The sequence below is a fragment of the Crocodylus porosus genome, unplaced genomic scaffold, assembly GCF_001723895.1.
Source record: "Crocodylus porosus isolate Cpor-Errol unplaced genomic scaffold, CroPor_comp1, whole genome shotgun sequence".
NCBI lineage: Eukaryota > Metazoa > Chordata > Crocodylia > Crocodylidae > Crocodylus > Crocodylus porosus.
The window spans coordinates 64,562,425-64,579,355 of NW_017728950.1; the positions used below are offsets into that span (position 1 = coordinate 64,562,425).

Sequence of the window (16,931 nt, forward strand, 5' to 3'; positions counted from 1 at the left end):
TTAATATACAAATCAAAATGCAGAACTAAAACTGAACTAGCTTTCTTACCAATTTCCAGCAGCCTGGCACTGGAAAGTCTGTGTGAGACCATCTGTAGAAAACTTGATCCTACAATTATGATGTCCAAATGTCAAGTTTGCACATATAAATCCAGTAATGCTACCAGCTTTTTGTTTTCATGAGTACCAAATTCACTTGTAATCCTTCTTGAAAACCAAGTTAAAAAATGAATGCTTATTTGAATTGAACTCTTTTGACAGCGGATTTTTATGAATAGTGTATGCATATAATTCATGTGGAATATACTCTTGGCTCTTTTCCTATTGTCATGATCCTTAAAGCATGTAAGCTTTTGTGACTGTGACTTTTAGCAGAACATGTGAAAAGAGAAATTATCTTTCAATCTGCAAATATCTTCTTTCCTAACTATAGTATGGAGATTCAATTCAAAATAACACATACTACCAAAATATTGGCAACTTAAATGTAAAGCAGTAAGTAAATGTTTAAGTAATTTGCTGAATCATGGTCCTAATAGTTCAGTCATGTACAAATACTTCATTTATTTGTACAATTATCATCATTACACATACAGATTTAGGTGCATAATGGTGGGCTCATTTTGTCATATGAATGCTCAACTTCCCTTTCTCAAAATCTGTTGCTTGTTTTTGGTTAAAGGGCTAACATAAAAAACAATATAAAAACAAGTCAATGGAGTAACTAGGGCAGTAGTGTAACTAAGATGGGGTAAGTGGAACACCAATATGGCCCATGTCTCCCCAGGAGTCCCTCAGATGCAGTAGCCTGAGTCTTTGCTGCTGCCTAAGTGGAGAGAGTGCTGCCAGAAAAGACTCTATAGCCCCTCTGCTCCCTGCTCTGCTCTCCCTCCACTGTCCAGTAGTCAGCATAATCTACTACCACTACCACCTGTTACCCAGAAACAGAAAATACTTGCTACACCTCTGCACCAGGGGTTGATGTGGCTTCTGCTTTTTATCTGTTATTGTATGAAATCTTGGACCTAAAGACATCTTGGCCTCAGCCTTATGTAGCCTGTAAGGGCATGGACTCTTCAACCCTTATCCTGTATGAACTTCTTTATTAAATTTACATTTGCCAGTGGCTCATAACATGTGCCAAAAGTCATGCCTCTTGACAATGGCTGATTTTTACAGTGCTGAAAAAGTGATGCTGTGTTTTGAGGATGCAAGTTATGGAATTTACCTTTATTTTAAGAACAAACTATATTTTAAACCAAGCATGAGATTTTTATGATATGTTTGTGGTGTAAAGTGACACTGATGCACAAGACATCAAGGAAAAGATGGCTCCTGCTTCCAACAGTTTTCAGCAAGACCCCTGTTCAGCAGTGTATCCATACGCATCACAGCACTTAAGCATGTGCTAGGTTTAGGTATGTGCCTACTTTACGTCTTGAGGAAGTCCATGGAAATACGTGCCAAAGGTTAGGTGTGTAAGTGCTGTGCTGAATAGGGATGGTCTTAAGAACAAGCCTAAATGTTTTCTTGTATTGGAGCCTCAGCAGACAAAGGCTGGATGAGAACACACATCCATGTCAGTACTGCTTCCACAGTGATCCTGAGACCACTCTGGAGAAACACGCCCAGCCCCCTGGCTCCTACTCTGCATATGCCTACCCTGCATATGCACATTACTCTGAAAAATGTTATATGGTGCAAAAGCTGTGCCAGATATGTCCTGGACTGCCCTCAGGGGCATACTTGAGAGAAATCTTGAAAGCATCCCTGGCCACTTGTTTTTTGATGGAAGTCTTAGTATTGTCCATAGCTTGATGGAAGCTCATGTAGGTTCCTAGCTGTGTTACAGGACCTCCATCTAACCCAGGAGGTGCACAGTCCCACCAGGGGAAATGCCTTGTGAGATCTGGTCCTGGCAACAAGCGATGACCTGGTGAGAGGACTGCGGGTGCTCGATCACCTGGGTGATAGTGATCATTGCCTATTTGAATTCACCATCCAGCACAGGTTGGCAAAGGCCTGCAGCAAAACAGCAGCCCTGGACTTCAGGAGAGTGGATTTCATTCAGCTAAGGAGACTAGTCAGGGAGGTACTGAGGTCCCAGAGGGGTGGGGAGTTGGGAGTGCAAGAAGAGTGGTTGTTCCGTAAGAAGACAATACTCCAAGCCCAAAGGGTAGCAATCCAAACATGGATCAAAGGGGCAAGAGTGCTCAAAAGCCCCCATGGCTCACCAAAAGCATCCAGGAATGTCTCAAAGCTAAAAACAAGGCATACACCCAATGGAAGGGAGGGGCCATCACCAGGGAGGACTATACCTCCACTGCTTGGGATTGTACGGGGGTTGTTAGAAAGGCGAAGGTGGAGATGGAACTGGGCCTAGTGACCTGGATCAAGGATAACATGAAATCCTTTTTTAAATACATAGGGGCTAAAAGAAGTTTCCAGGTAATGTGGGGCCTCTGCAGGATATGCTTGAAAAACTGGTGCTCTCACCAGATGACAAACATAACTTATTTAACAATTTCTTTGGCTCCATTTTTCTGAGCACGGACCAAGTCATCCTCCCCACTGGGATGCCCGATGGTACCAGGACAGGCACTGCCAGGCCCAGGGTTAGAGAGGACCTAGTTAGGGAATTTCTGGTGGGACTGGACATGTTCAAATCAGCAGGTCCTGATGATCTCCCCCCAGAGTGCTGAGGGAATTAGCAGAGGACATTGCGGGACCCCTGGCACACTTTATGAGCACTCGTGGTCCCTTTACGAGCACTCGTGGTCCCCTGGCAAGGTGCCAGAGGACTGGAAAAGGGCCAATGTGGTCCCCATTTTCAAAAAAGGAAGGAAGGAGGACCCGGGAAACTATAGACCAATTAGTCTTACCTCGATCCTGGGCAAGCTTTTTGAGAAAATTATCCAGGTGCACATCTGCGAGGGGCAAGCAGGTATGCTTAGGGGCAACTACATGGGTTCATTAGAGGCAGGTCCTGTAAAACCAACCTGGCAGCCTTCTATAACCAGGTTACAAAATCCTTGGATGCAGGTGTCACGGTGGACGTAGTCTTTTTGGACTTTAGGAAGGCCTTCGACACTGCCTCTCACCCCATTCTTCTTAAATAATTAGGAGATTGTGGTGTCGATGCCTACACAGTCAGATGGGTTGCAAATTGGCTGGAGGGCCACACCCAGGGAGTGGTGGTGGATGGGTCATTTTCAGCCTGGAGGGATGTGGGCAGTGGGGTTCTGCAGGGCTCGGTCCTTGGGCCTGCATTGTTCAACATTTTCATCAGCGATTTGGATGAGGGGGTGAAAAGCACCTTGTTCAAATTCGCAGATGACACTAAGATGTGGGGGGATGTGAGCATGCTAGAAGGAAGGGACAGGCTGCAATTGGACCTGGACAAGTTACAGGGGTGGGCGGATGAGAACAGGATGGGTTTCAATACTGACAAGTGCACGGTACTGCAGCTAGGGAGAAAGAACCAGCAGCATATCTACAGGCTGGGGAACTCCCTTCTCATCAGCACAGAGGCAGAAAAGGATCTTGGAGTCATTACAGACTCCAAGATGAACATGGGCTGCCAATGTGGGGACGCAGTCAGGAAGGCTAACTGCGCCTTGTCATGCATCCACAGATGCATCGCGAGCAGGTCCAAGGAGGTGATCCTCCCCCTCTATCTGACATTGGTCAGGCTGCAGTTGGAGTTCTGGGTGCCGCGCTTCAGGAGGGATGTGAACAACATTGAGCAGGTCCAGAGGACGGCCACTCGCATGATCAGGGGGCAGCAGGGCAGGCCCTATGAAGAGAGGCTACAAGACCTGAACTTGTTCAGCCTCCACAGGAGAAGGCTGAGAGGGGATCTGGTGGCTATCTATAAACTGGCCAGAGGAGACCAGCAGGCAATGGGAGAGTCCCTGTTCCCACAAGCACTACTGGGAGTAACAAGGAATAATGGCCATAAGTTGATGGAGAGTAGATTCACACTAGATATCAGGAAGCACCACTTCACAGTCAGGGCAGCTAGGATCTAGAACCAACTTCCAAGGGAAGTGGTGCTGGCTCCTACCCTGGGGGTCTTTAAGAGGAGGCTAGATAGACACCTTGCCAGGGTCATTTGACCCCAGCATTCTTTCCTCCCATGGCAGGGGGTCAGGCTTGATGATCTGCTCAGGTCCCTTCCAACCCTACCTACTATGAAACTATAAAACCATGAAATAATTACTGTAGAGGTAGTGTAAACATACCCTAAGAGACTTAGATGCTTGTGCAGACTTAAAGTACCATCTGCCTTAAAGAAATTAGGGAACTTTGAATTGTTAGGACAAGCTTTTGGGTAGGGGGATGGGATTTAGCAAATTGGGAAAGTTGACTTTTTTGATGGTGATTATGGTTGCAAAGAAAATGACAGACTAAGATTACTATATTTTTTCACATATTTCATGCCCTCAAATAAAATATACATCTTGTTTTTGGAAGGCAGAATTTAGAAGAAAAGATATTTTTCAGGCACAGTGAACTGTGTGATATTTCTATATCGAGGAAGTGCAGCATCCCAGGGGACAGTGTGACACATCGTGAACTTCCTGGTGTGGCAGGACAGCAAAAAACTAGGCCCCAAACCCTTGCAGGGAAAGTAGAAAGACTGTTACTTTTTTACTGTAAATAGGTCTTTCTTGTGATTTAAAAACAAATTTATTATTTACAGGGATAAACATACTCATCAAGATACTACAGACTATACATAGCATCTCACTTGCCCTGAACCAGCTCAACTGCTGCTTCAGGCACAAACTACAGTGCTCAGCAAATAGCTACTGCAAATTCCTTAGCAGCCAGGAGAGGGCTAACACAAGAGTCCACCCTTTCTGCTTACTGGACTATAAAGATGTAGCATCCATATTGGCAGACACTAGAAGACAGCATCTTCATGGTTTTATTTCTCCTTGCTTCTATTCCAGCAAAAGAAGTCAGCTTCCCCAGTTAGACATGCACGCCAATTTTGGAGGCCTGTTTTTTGTGGGGGAAGTGCATGTGGTTGGCAAATAAATATGGAATAGCTGTCATACTCGTCTATTAACATTTTAGTAATAACAGAATAGCAGCACCTATGATTAATTGATTCTTTCTGGCTCTTCTGGAAAACATACAATAAAAATAAATAAAAGTGCCTGGGGTAGTCCATGGAAAATCCAGGCACAACTGCATTCTAGCCTTTGTCACAGAGGGGATTGAGATTGGAGGTGGGGGGGCGGGGAGGAGGGAGAGGAGTGGAGGAAAAGGCTCAGAAACAAAAGGTTTACAATACCGTAGGTCCAGAAGCCAAGCTGGGGTTACAGTACCAGGTATTAGTCTAAATCCAGTGTCATATGCCAGGTGAATTAAGTGAGTCCATGGTCAAGACAGGCCAAAGGTCAGGAGCTAAGGAACCCAATATGCAAAATGAGGTAGGCAGGAACAAGGTATAGGTGGGGTAGGATTAAAGCACAGGCAGGGGCAGAGATGAGATCCAAGTAGGAGTTCAGAGTTCTCAGCAGTCCAGGACAGGAGTGGGAATACCAGAGCTGGGCACAGAAGAAATACTAGAAGTATTCTTGCAGGAACAAAGAAAGTGGGAGGGTTTTATAGCCCTCCCATCAGGGCCTTGAGGCTCCCATTGGTTCCTCTGGGTCACATGACCCCGCCCAACTAAGAGCCTCAAGGGAGTGGCCAGCCAACCAGCTAACTGTTTGGTGGTGCTGCAGCCTAGGCCTTTGCCTACAAGCTAGAAGACCTAGGTTTGAATCCCAGGGGTCCTAGGAGTCTTCCTACGAAGTAGATACATAGTGTCCTGAAAGGGTCAGAGAAGTGAGTTACCTGATATCCATAATAAGGCTGACTTACAGCAATGTGGCTGTATGCCACAACTGATTGTATTATCATACACCCTCTGCCCTTGGGCTGGACTGCTTTTCCTGGAGTAATGTTGTTTTGCATTGTGGAGTATGTTGGCTGTGGATTTAGGACCCAGAGGCCTTGTTCCAGGAGGGGCTCACCCTCAGACCAACCACAACCTTTCCATTGATAATAGGCAAATATATTGATATACAGTGATAACAGAAAAGAAGCAATACAAATAATCAAGCAATTCTATATATCTACCAAATTTTAGGGCTATCATCAGAGTCAAAATAAATCTGGCCAGGACACAGTCTTCACTCTGCGGCTCTCTCATAGGTGTCAGATGTCCGCAGTCTGGAGGTGGGATGCCGAGGCCCACAACCCCCTCCAGTGGGGTGGATGAGACGGGCTGGTGGTATGCCCTTTGTCCACGGTGGCCTCGGGGACCCTCCCCTGGGGACAGGGAGCTGGGATTGGAAGGAACAGGGAGGGACGAGGGAGGGACCCTTTGTTACTCTCAAGTTTCTGCTTTTGTATTCTCCTTCCCTCCTGATGACTCTTGATCCGTGTCTATCTCTTGTTGGTCCCTCTGTGTAGTTGTCATACATCCACATAGCTTATCACATGCACGCATACTAATTTGGTCCTTCCGGGCCTTCTTCTAATTTGGTCTGTTCCCCCAAACCTGGGACTTAGCCTACCCCCACCCTTCTTTGGGTCCTTGTTAGCTGGTGCCACTTTTATGTCGTGTAATGGAACAGTATGGTACATACTCCCTCTGTTCCCAAACTGTTTTCCAGACTCTGTGTCTTTGTTGGCCTTGTTGTATTAGACAGCCTGTCTGCTTCCAAGGCTGGAGAAACTGTGCAACTTTTCTCAGACTCTTAGAAATCAATCAACCCCTGCTGCCTATCCTGAACCATATTAATGCATATATTTATACCTCTAAGCCAATTCCCAAAAAATAAACATTTAAATACCAATTCTAAGCCAACAAAGTATGGCTGACAAAACCTAGCTCTAAGTTTGTAGTGATGAGTATTATGATAATACTATCACATATGTTTCTTATTGTCTTCTCTAAATATTTTGCTTTGAGATAAAAAAACCAAACCATCCTACTGGATTGTCTCAACCTAAAGATGAGGAAAAGAACATCAGCACTGTTCAAGCTGAAGTGAAGCTATATAGGATTAAATTTATTATTCTGATTTTAAATGAAAGCCTTATAACAGCTTGTGTAAAAAACCAATGATTTTTGAGTTTTATTCTTTTGTACATCTCTCAGATAAATTTGGTCAGCGAGCATATGTTGGCAAAGTTTGCATGGATATCAATAACGCTGTTCCAGAATACAAGGAAACCACTGATGATTCTGTCAAGGACACAGAAAGGTAAAATGATTATACTGATAACATCATCTTGAGAAATTAGGCATCCTATTTTTTAATGTGAAATGGAGTCAGACAAGTTAAGGCTTAACATACACTTTATTTAATTGAAAATAGACCAGATTTCCTCTCACATCAATTATTCTTCAGAATAATGATACTTACTTCAGTGGAATTATCCTTAATTTACAGTTGGGCAAATGGATGAATATTAACTCCATGTACTGTATATATACATATACTTGCAATGAGTCCTCTGACAAAAACTGTAGGTTTAACATCAAGGTTTTGACATTGTACTGAATTAGATGAGGTCATTTGGAAGTCATATTCTGATTATTCACAAGCACACACATAATTTGGCTTTTAAGAGGAGTCACATACATATTTGGGTTATCAGGGCATAAAGAGACAATCTGATAACACACTGCACAGTGGTATTAACATCCTATGGCGTGGGGGTGGAATTGCTACATTATTTTGCAGGCCATGCTGAGTAAAATGCCAGTAAAACCTATTTATTGCTACAGATCATCAGGGATTTTAAATAACATATATTTAAAGAACTGTTATTTTTAACATTAGTAGCTATGATCATTTTTATTTCCCTTTGCCTATGATCCTAGGTTTCCTTAATACTACCACTTCTTAAGAGTGACAGAGCCTTTAGTTCTAGTATGATTTAAGCATTTCAAAATGCTCTAAAATAGATTTTCTGTAGTGCCCCATCGTGTGTCTGAGATCCAATACCTTGTGATGACATTAATAATGAATACTCTACAGCCTTGAAGAGAGGAGTTTCAGATCTCTTGGATAAAAGACGTATGTCCTGCTGGGAAAGTTTGTCTCTGTGATGCCTGATGCCTAGCTACCTGCCGTAGGAGATATTCTACCTTTTTGGTGAAGAAGGACACATTTCTTTGGCAGGTTCACTTATGTTTTTTTAAATGGCTGCTGCCTGACAGTTGCTCAGGGTCTTGGAGTATTGTAAGGGATCCTGGCAGAGGTGAATTAGGGCCAGCATGCAGGTGAGGAAGTCAAACAATTCACATAATTCCCAGACAAGGTTTTTTACCCATTTAATATGAGGGAAAAAGCCCTTCATCTTGGAATCAAGTGGGGGGGGGGCACGCATCTGCTCTGGCTCTGGCCCAGGATTGGGACTGGAGCTACAGCTGCTGCCTGCACCTAACTTTTCTCCCCACCTGCAATCTAGAAACCCCCATTCCCCCTGCTGCTTACTCTTGCTCCAATGCCTTAGGCTACATTCCTGTTCCAGCCTGGGACATGGAGCACATGCTTGCTCCATCCCAAGCTCATACAAGGAGCAGCAGCTGTAATGTGGCAACTCTGACCCTGGCAGAGGCTGTGGGGAGGGAAAGATGGGGGGGAAGAAGGTGGAGGGCTCAGGGCGAGTTGTGTGGGGTGCAGGTAGCAGGGGGAAAGGTGCAGGGGGGCAGGGGTCAAGCATCTGATCCCTCTACCACCTGTCTCCCACTGCCTACATCCCTACTATCCCCCACCAACTCCCCCCCACTGCCTGCCCCCCCCACCACTTCCCCACACTAATCCCCCCACCACTTTCCCCACTGCAGCAAATGACTCCCCAGAACTAGATTCTATACGTGGAAAATTATTGCGGGGGGCATCTTAAATTTGGGATCATCTTGGATTTGGGTAAATACAGTAAGTATACCACATACATAGGGTGATATCCCCCGGTATAGCATTTATTTACATATATAAAATATGTTATGTCACTGAAAACATTTCACTTTCACCTAATATGAGAAGGGAAAAGAATAGATGGACATAGGAAGATCAGAAGTTGAAAGGGAACAATTTCATTTAAACTGGATTCTAGGTAACACGCACTTTGTTTTATTCTGAATCCCTGTATTCTCCATGGTTGGCATAAAACTATAGCCCTAATGAGTATCCACCATGTAGGGCTAGATAAGGATTCCTCCCTTCCCCGACCTTTTCCACCTGTCGGTTCCCCCCAGGACCAGGACTGTGCAATACTCAATTTTTTGGCTCAACTATTGAACCAAGAGGTCAAGAAACAAATAATCCAGATCGAATCAAAGTAATAGTCATCTATTTGTTTTTAGCACCAAAACCTAAACATGTCATGTTGTGTCAAATAAAATATTCCATTAGACATGAAACAAAAGTCTTATTTTGGATACACATAAAAAAGCAAAGGTAATCAAGGCTGAATTCACAAAACAGGAGAAGTGTATTTCTTTTTTCACAATATGCTAGTGGTTAGGTCACATACCCAAGGTGAAGGGCCCAAATTTAATTTAAGTTCTTAAGCTTTCACTGGAATAAGTACTGGAATGATCTCCAGAGGTATGTCCAGATATGCAAGCACATGAGCATGCAGCAGCTCAATTAGAAGCACTGCAAAGTTGAGCTGGGGCTTTTTGCCTCAGCACATGTGCCCGGACACACGTACGTACTCTCAGGAGCTTCTGGGGCCCAGGCAGTTGGTGCCTGGGGACAGTACCCATTATGCCAGCTGGACTGCTGAAGCAGCCCTGAGGGTTCCCTGCACCCTTTACCCACTGCAGCAGTCTGGCAGTGGGGGCTGCTGCCTGGCTATGGCCTGCTGCATGCCTGCCAGACCCAGATGGGGACTACACGGCCAGCTGCCAATGGGATGTGGCTGCAGAGTTGGCTTTTGTGAGGCACTACTGCCATGTGCGCCTTCTGCCCAGCAATTTTCCCTCTAAAGAGTAGTGCCCCGTGAACGTGCCGCTTTGGTCGTGCCTCCCCTTTTTGGTGCAGTCCACTGGTAAGCGTCCCACAGTAAGTGTTCAGGTAGGAGCCGGTAGGGTTCAGCCACCACCCTTCTCCATGCTAACTGCTACCCTGAGCAGCGTAGTGTAGTGCTGTGGGGCAGCCGTGGCCCGGACACAATCAATTGATAGAACTGAAAGGGAGGTACCGGGGCCGGCATGGGACACTTACTGAAGGCTAAGCTCCTCACTCCTCAGCAGCTCCACCCCAAGGTGAGGATGGGGGCTAGGGGCTGGCACAGGCTCTGCCAGCTCCAGGGAACTGCTCCATTCCCCAGCCCTGACACCATGTGCCTCCTTGCTCCCTGAGGTGATGTGGGGATACGGAGAAGTTCCCTGGAGCCAGCAAAGCCCGTTCCAGGCCCCAGCCCCAGCTGCCGTCCCCGTCTTGCCTCACCTCAGGGAGGAGCCGCTGCCTGCCCTGCATGAGGAGTGAGGAGCTTACCTTGAGTAAGTGTCCCATGCTGGCCCCGGTACCTCCGTCGTACTCCACGCCCAGGTCCTCTCTGGGAAGCCACAGCCCAGCTCCTCTCCAGGCAGGTGCATGACATTAAAAAATAAGTGTGCAGAAAGATTTTTTTATTGTGTGCAGCCGTGCACGCATGCAGCTTAGAGGGAACCTTGCTGCCCACCCATCAGGGCAGCTATCGCCCAAAAGATGTTCCCAGTGTGGTGGTCTGCTTTGAACTGTCAAAGCATGTCCTCTTGGCCCCAACTGGCCAGGAGGTCAGCCACCTCCAGCTGGGTTCAAGGTGCCAGGTCTGAGCAGGCTCCTCTGCCTGGGTCCTGCCACTTGCCTCCCTGGCAGAAATTCTGGTGTTCCCTATTTGAAAACTGAAAAATCCCCGATAAAAAAATCCCAAGTCACTCCATAAAGTACCCCAAAATCCATGTTCCTCCACAATTAAAAGAAAGGCCACTGTATATAGAGAGACAGAGAGTGAGAGACATAGAGGCAGTGATCAGTTGAGCAATATTTTATTGATATATCTACAGTGCTAAAGCAATTTGGAAGCCTACCAGAGTCTCTACCTTCATAATAAAGTGGATTCTAAATACCTATATGTTTTGCTGTTTGCCTTTGGTTTTCTTACCATAGAGAAGTTAGAGCTCCCTGTGACCTGTTCACTAACCAGGATGTGGGGACAGCTGCTCCTGCAGCTACAGCTCCTGCCAACAGGTCTCATCCTGTCTGGCAGGTGGGCACACAGGGTGTGTGCTGGGGGGGACGTGGGATTTCCAGGAGAGAGGTAGGAAGGGGCATGGGGGATGTAGGTGGCTGTGGAGGGATATGGGGGGGCCATGGGGTGTGTGGGTAGGTGTGGGTGGATTGTGGAGGGACTGTGTGGGGGGTCTGCTCAGGGTCCCCCTGCACAGCTCACAGACTGCCCCCCCACAGGGGCCACATCCCCCCCAGAGGGGTTAGAGCCCCTCACAGGGGTTACAGCCCCCCAACAGGGGCTACCACCTGCCCTGCAGCGTCCACATGTCCCACCCCTGCTTGTTCCCCCAGCCCCCTGGATTGCTGCCCCACCTGGCCCCATCCTCTGCTGGCACCCTCAGCCTCCCGATGGCTGCTCCACCTAGCACCACCCCCTGCTTGCACCCCCAGTCCCATGATGGCTGTCCCACCTGGCCCCAGCCTCCTGCCTCTTTAAAAAAAAAAAGAAAAAAAAATCCTCATACTCTCCAGCAGTAGCAGGGTTATGGGGGCTCTGGGGCCTTGTGACAGAGTATCCCTGTGTAGCATGGGGCAGCAGGGCCTGGGCCCAGCCACCTGGCACCCACACTACTACTGCACCTTTGGGCGGGTGTGGCTAGGGTTAGCAGGGCTCCAGGCAGCTCCACTCACTGTTGGGCAGCTGAGGCCACTGCGGCTGTCATCTGGGCCCCGTGCTGCACTGGGGTGGGGGGGTGCTCTGCCGTGAAGCCTCAGTAACTCTGACAGCAGCTGCTACTGCCGGTGAATTCAGGCTTTTTTTAATTACGGGGATGCTGGGGCCAGGTGGGGCAGTGATTGGAGGGCTCAGGGGGCCAGTCAGGGGATGGATCCGGGTGGGGCAGCCATTGGCGGGGGGCTGAGGGAGTGGGCGGGGCTGGCGGGAGTTCCCCAATGGTCTCCTCCCCCTTCCTCCAGCCCCCCTACCCCTTACCTACTGGCAGAAGCCTGGGTCCAGCTCCCTGTACATGCCTCCTACAGAATCTCAAAGCCCTTTGACCTGCTGCAAGAGGCCCATGTGTGCTCATATGGATGTGCCCCAGGTTCCCCTCTTCCAGTGGGTATCTTAGGGTGCCTATACACCTGCTTAGAAGTAGGGGGAGGAGTTTTAATTACAGCATTTTCTGAGTAGCTGTTCTAATTAAAATGCCACAGTGTCATATGTATTAAGCCCCTGCACATTTAAAAATGGCTGTGGGATGCTTTGTCTAAACCTCATTTGATGATGTTTAGTTAAAGTGCCCCACGGACATTTTTAAATGCTCAGGGGCTTAATACATGTGATGCTGTGGTGACACTGCAGCGTCCTAAGAAGAGCACGGAGCAGACTTGATTAATCAAGAATTAATTAGAATATGTTAATTAGAATGCATTGGAACATGCATATAGGCTGCCTTACTGGTCAAGCTAGGGAGTCAAGCTGTAGGAGTTCCAGCTCAGAGTACTCTATAGCCCGCTGGTTAGGATGCTCAGCTGTGAGACCAGGGACAAGAGATCCAATAACGTTAATCTTGGTGCAGTTTTGAGGGATGAATTCTGGTTTACCTCTAGTATCTGTATTTGATTGTTTAAAGTATATTCATAGAATCCAATCCTTTGTGCTTTATGCTTCTGTTCTGAATGGAGCAAGGAAATGCACTTTGCATTTTCAATTGAGTAAATTGTCTATACTTGAAACACCTACATAAATATTCCTTGGAAATATCAAAGGCATTTTAAGTGAATGAAGAATAGAGTTCTATAACTTTAATTCTCAACATGTAAAACCACTGTAAATGAAGCATGACATATTGCAGCATTTTAAAAATAGCCCTTTAAATAATAGAATCAATGCTGTGATTTAAATTCGTGTACAGCCAAAATTTAAGGTTTTTTAAATTGTACCACTGTAGCATATAATAATGCTTTCAGTTGATCTAATGAAATGTATTTAGTTTCCAATGAGAACAAATAGTAATTACCATGTGTCTGGAGTTAATTATTACTTTTGATACAACTTCTGCAGATTTAAGGAAAGATTCTCAGCTAGTGAAGTTAATGTAGGTCCACCAACTTCAGTGGATCCATGTTGACTGCCTACCGAGAATCTGACCCAGGGATCTTTCAGCTCCCCACATAAATCTAATGTTTTCTGAAAGACTTAATAGAATAATAAGGTAAATGTTTTCTCTTATTCTTCTTATATTATAATAAATATCACTTTTCATACCTTTTTCAGGTTTGTTAAAGAACTTCTTGAAAAGAAAGTAAGTAGGCTTGCATTTTAACAACATAAGATACATTCTGCATTTTGCACATACATTTTCCCCATGCACTGTATAAAATGGAAAAAAAAAGAGTTCTCCCTAGTGTACATTCATTTCTGTAAAAGAAGATTTGCTGATGTATGACCTTGTTAATCCTCTGATAAATCATTAACTACTGACCTTTCAGTATATTATAAATAAATAAAAATGTAACTAATTTCCTGTAAAAAGTGATCAAGTGAATTCTGGATCTGGATTTAGGGCACCAGGTCTAATATTGGCAAGTATTTCTGTACACTGTACCTTCACTACTATTCATTCAGAGCACTGGAGAATAATGTACTTTTAAAAAGTAAACTTTACTTCTTAAAAAGCCTGCTTCTACAAAGTACAGTTCCCCAGTCTTAGAAAGAAATCTTTAATCATTTTAACGTTAATAAACTGTAAGGATAAATCTTTGGTTTATTTCAGAAAATAAATGTCTTAATATAACTTCAGAATAATGCCCTTACTCTAGAGTTTATTTAATAAATCCTTTTACATGAATGTTGTGGATCACTTCATTCCTATCCATGCAGGAGTTTCCAAAGAAATTTTGGAGATAAATGGCCCTTCTATATTTAGTGGTTTAATTTGTTTGATACTTGTCAAATTTTTCAAGAATAGGTGCTTAAAGTTAGGTTCTTAAATTCATATTTATTATCCAAATAACTGGCCTGATTTTCAAAAGCAGTGAGCACTATGCAAATGAAGAGTAAGCTAAGGAGGCTGCAAGCCAAAATATCACATTCTCTCATAAGCAGCAGGCTTAACTTCATCTCTCATCGCTGCTTCCAGTTTAGAAACTCTGCTTCATGCAGTCCCAGCACGGCATCTGATGAAGTAAACCTGCTGCTTATGAAAGCTTATCCTATGCTTCTCTTGATTTAGTTAGTTTATAAAGTTGCAAATCTACCCTCCCTTCTGCTTAAAGAAATATTGTCAAGAAAAAATCTTCACAGGTCCCTAAAATAATTTACGGGAAGAAAATGATCGTCTCTTCCTGTGACAAGGAGTATCATAATAAACAACAACAGTTGCAATGACAACACATATAAATATAATAATAAAAATAGTAATAATATATATGACTGTATAGTGATTTATTCATAGAGGTAAAGGAAGATGCAGAGCAATACAGACCAAAGTTTGTTGCTTCTTTGCCAAGTATTATGTAAGCTTGTGGTTCAGGGTATATTTGTTATGGTGTACAGATGCTTACATATAATCTAATATATATCATTTGAATACTTCCAGTATCCAAGGGTACATCCCATAGTGACACCTCGTTTTGGACCTTCTTGCACTGAAGAGTTGCTGTGTTCACTTGGTAACTTAGCGGAAGCTCACAATATCCACGTGCAGGTAAGATTTTGTGACTTCTCCAGTAACCATTTTCAGGGCAAGATAACCCAGAAAGCATGCCATTTTCATAAGGGATCAATATCAAATTATTTGTCTAATAATATCTAGTTCATCAAAGCATGTAATCCACATACTTAACTGTCTTTGAATTTCTCTGCAATGTCAGCTCAGTGCAATATTCAGCACTGGGACCAAACAGGCTCATCACTGGATGCGTCTACATGAGACTCTGAATGAGTAGTAGACTAAATCTACTGTGCATTAGCATGCTGAGCAAAAACTGTGCTAATATGCTAATACGCAGTAGTATTAGTCTACTGCTCATTAAGTGTTACATAAAAAGCATGCAATCACGCAATATGGCAGCCTACTGCAAATGTATTTAGTAGTTGATTATACAAGTACTAAATTTTAATGCACAGTGGGCACTGTGCATTACTAAACGTGTAGATGTGCCCACTGTGTGCTAGAATAAATGCCTAGTTAGTGTATGAGGGAAGTACATGGGAGACCATACCTAATTGCTATAGGTTAGAACAGACTACAGGGTGTTCTAATCCATACCAGGGCTGGCACAAATACAACTGAATGTGGAGACCTGGAGGGTTACAACCATCTTCCTCATTGCTCCTGCACAAAGTAAATCTCAGCAGAGAACAGAATATGAGCCTTTGTATTCAAAACATCATGTTTGAACCTTATTAACATAGAAGTGCATCTTACTATGTCATTAAGTTGCAGTTTCAAAGTGCCTTTTAAAGCCTACAGCTGTGTTAAAATGGGGAGAGGATTTTTGGGTACATAATCCTAATTACATATTTTATTAGAATTTACCCTACTCTGGGGTTATTTAACATTGCACGATGGAGCATTTGGATATATTAGAAATGTATACTCTAGCAGACAGCACATAATAAGCCAGATTCTCAGCTGAAGCTGAGGAAGGAGTGCTCACTCCATCTGAGGACAATCCTGGGCAACAATTCAGAACTGGTAACTCAGCCTTTCAACTCCAGGTCCTAAATGCTGCTTTAACATTTGCCAGTCCCCCATGACATCAGGGGTTTATTATGGTACGTGGGATCAATGTACTCGATATCCAGCCACACACCCCAGTCTTTTCTCTGATATAGAAAAGACGGTAAACAGAAGCTGGTGTGACAACTTTGTGCTACCTCAGGATCTTTTCTACAGAGTGAGTCTCCAGGCACTGAATTCACAGAATTGCTTTGCGGCAGTGGAATAACGCAAAGTGGGCACATCTATATGTTCATTAATGCACTTTTGCTAGTGCGCATTAAATTTAGTATCTCAGGGCAATTTTACACATGCAAGTACTGCAGTGCCAGGTGCTTTGGAAAGCGCCCGGTGCTGCAACGTTTGCAGTTGTATACGCGGCAGAATGCGCATCAGCACTGAGAAAATGCTGGCAGCGCACTTTTGAACTAAAACACATCGGAAGGGATTTTTTTCAAAAGCGCACCGCTGACATTTTCTGCAAGCCAACATACATTTTGCCACTTATACAACTGCATGCGGCGCAGCGCAGTTTGCCTCAGCTCACATGAGGAGCAGACTTGATTAATTGAGTCTGCTCTTAAGCGGTGGATCTCCGGTACGTTGTGGGACAGAAAAGTATGTGTGTAAATGCTCTCTAATGTGAGGTACTAACTAAATGCACTGTAGGCTGCACTAATGTGCAAAAGCACTTTCTTTTAGTGATGCTTAATGAGCAGTAGCCTAATTTTACTACACATTAGAGTAGTAGCATGAGTTTTGCCATGATGCTCTAATGTGCAGTAAGATAGGCTCAGCTCAGTTCGGCTCCGGAGCACTGAGAGACGCGCGGGTGAAGCCTGCTGTGCCCCCACTCCCCCGAAGCTCCCCAGACACCCCCTCAGCAGCCACAGAGCCCCCTGCCGACCCCCAGCACAGCCAGACGTAAGCGGGCTCGTGGTGGGAAGGGGTTAACTGCTCACTCCCTGGG

General features: G+C 44.8%; 1 protein-coding gene across 1 annotated transcript in view; it reads left to right on the forward strand.

Moving 5' to 3' along the window:
* The window catches only part of GDA (guanine deaminase), a 72,643-nt gene that overhangs the window by 38,884 nt on the left and 16,828 nt on the right, over positions 1–16,931 (forward strand). The window contains exons 5-7 of the mRNA XM_019555360.1: positions 7,166–7,271; positions 13,513–13,540; positions 14,837–14,944. Of these exons, the coding sequence (XP_019410905.1) occupies positions 7,166–7,271; positions 13,513–13,540; positions 14,837–14,944 (242 nt within the window). The remainder of the gene's footprint in view (positions 1–7,165; positions 7,272–13,512; positions 13,541–14,836; positions 14,945–16,931) is intronic.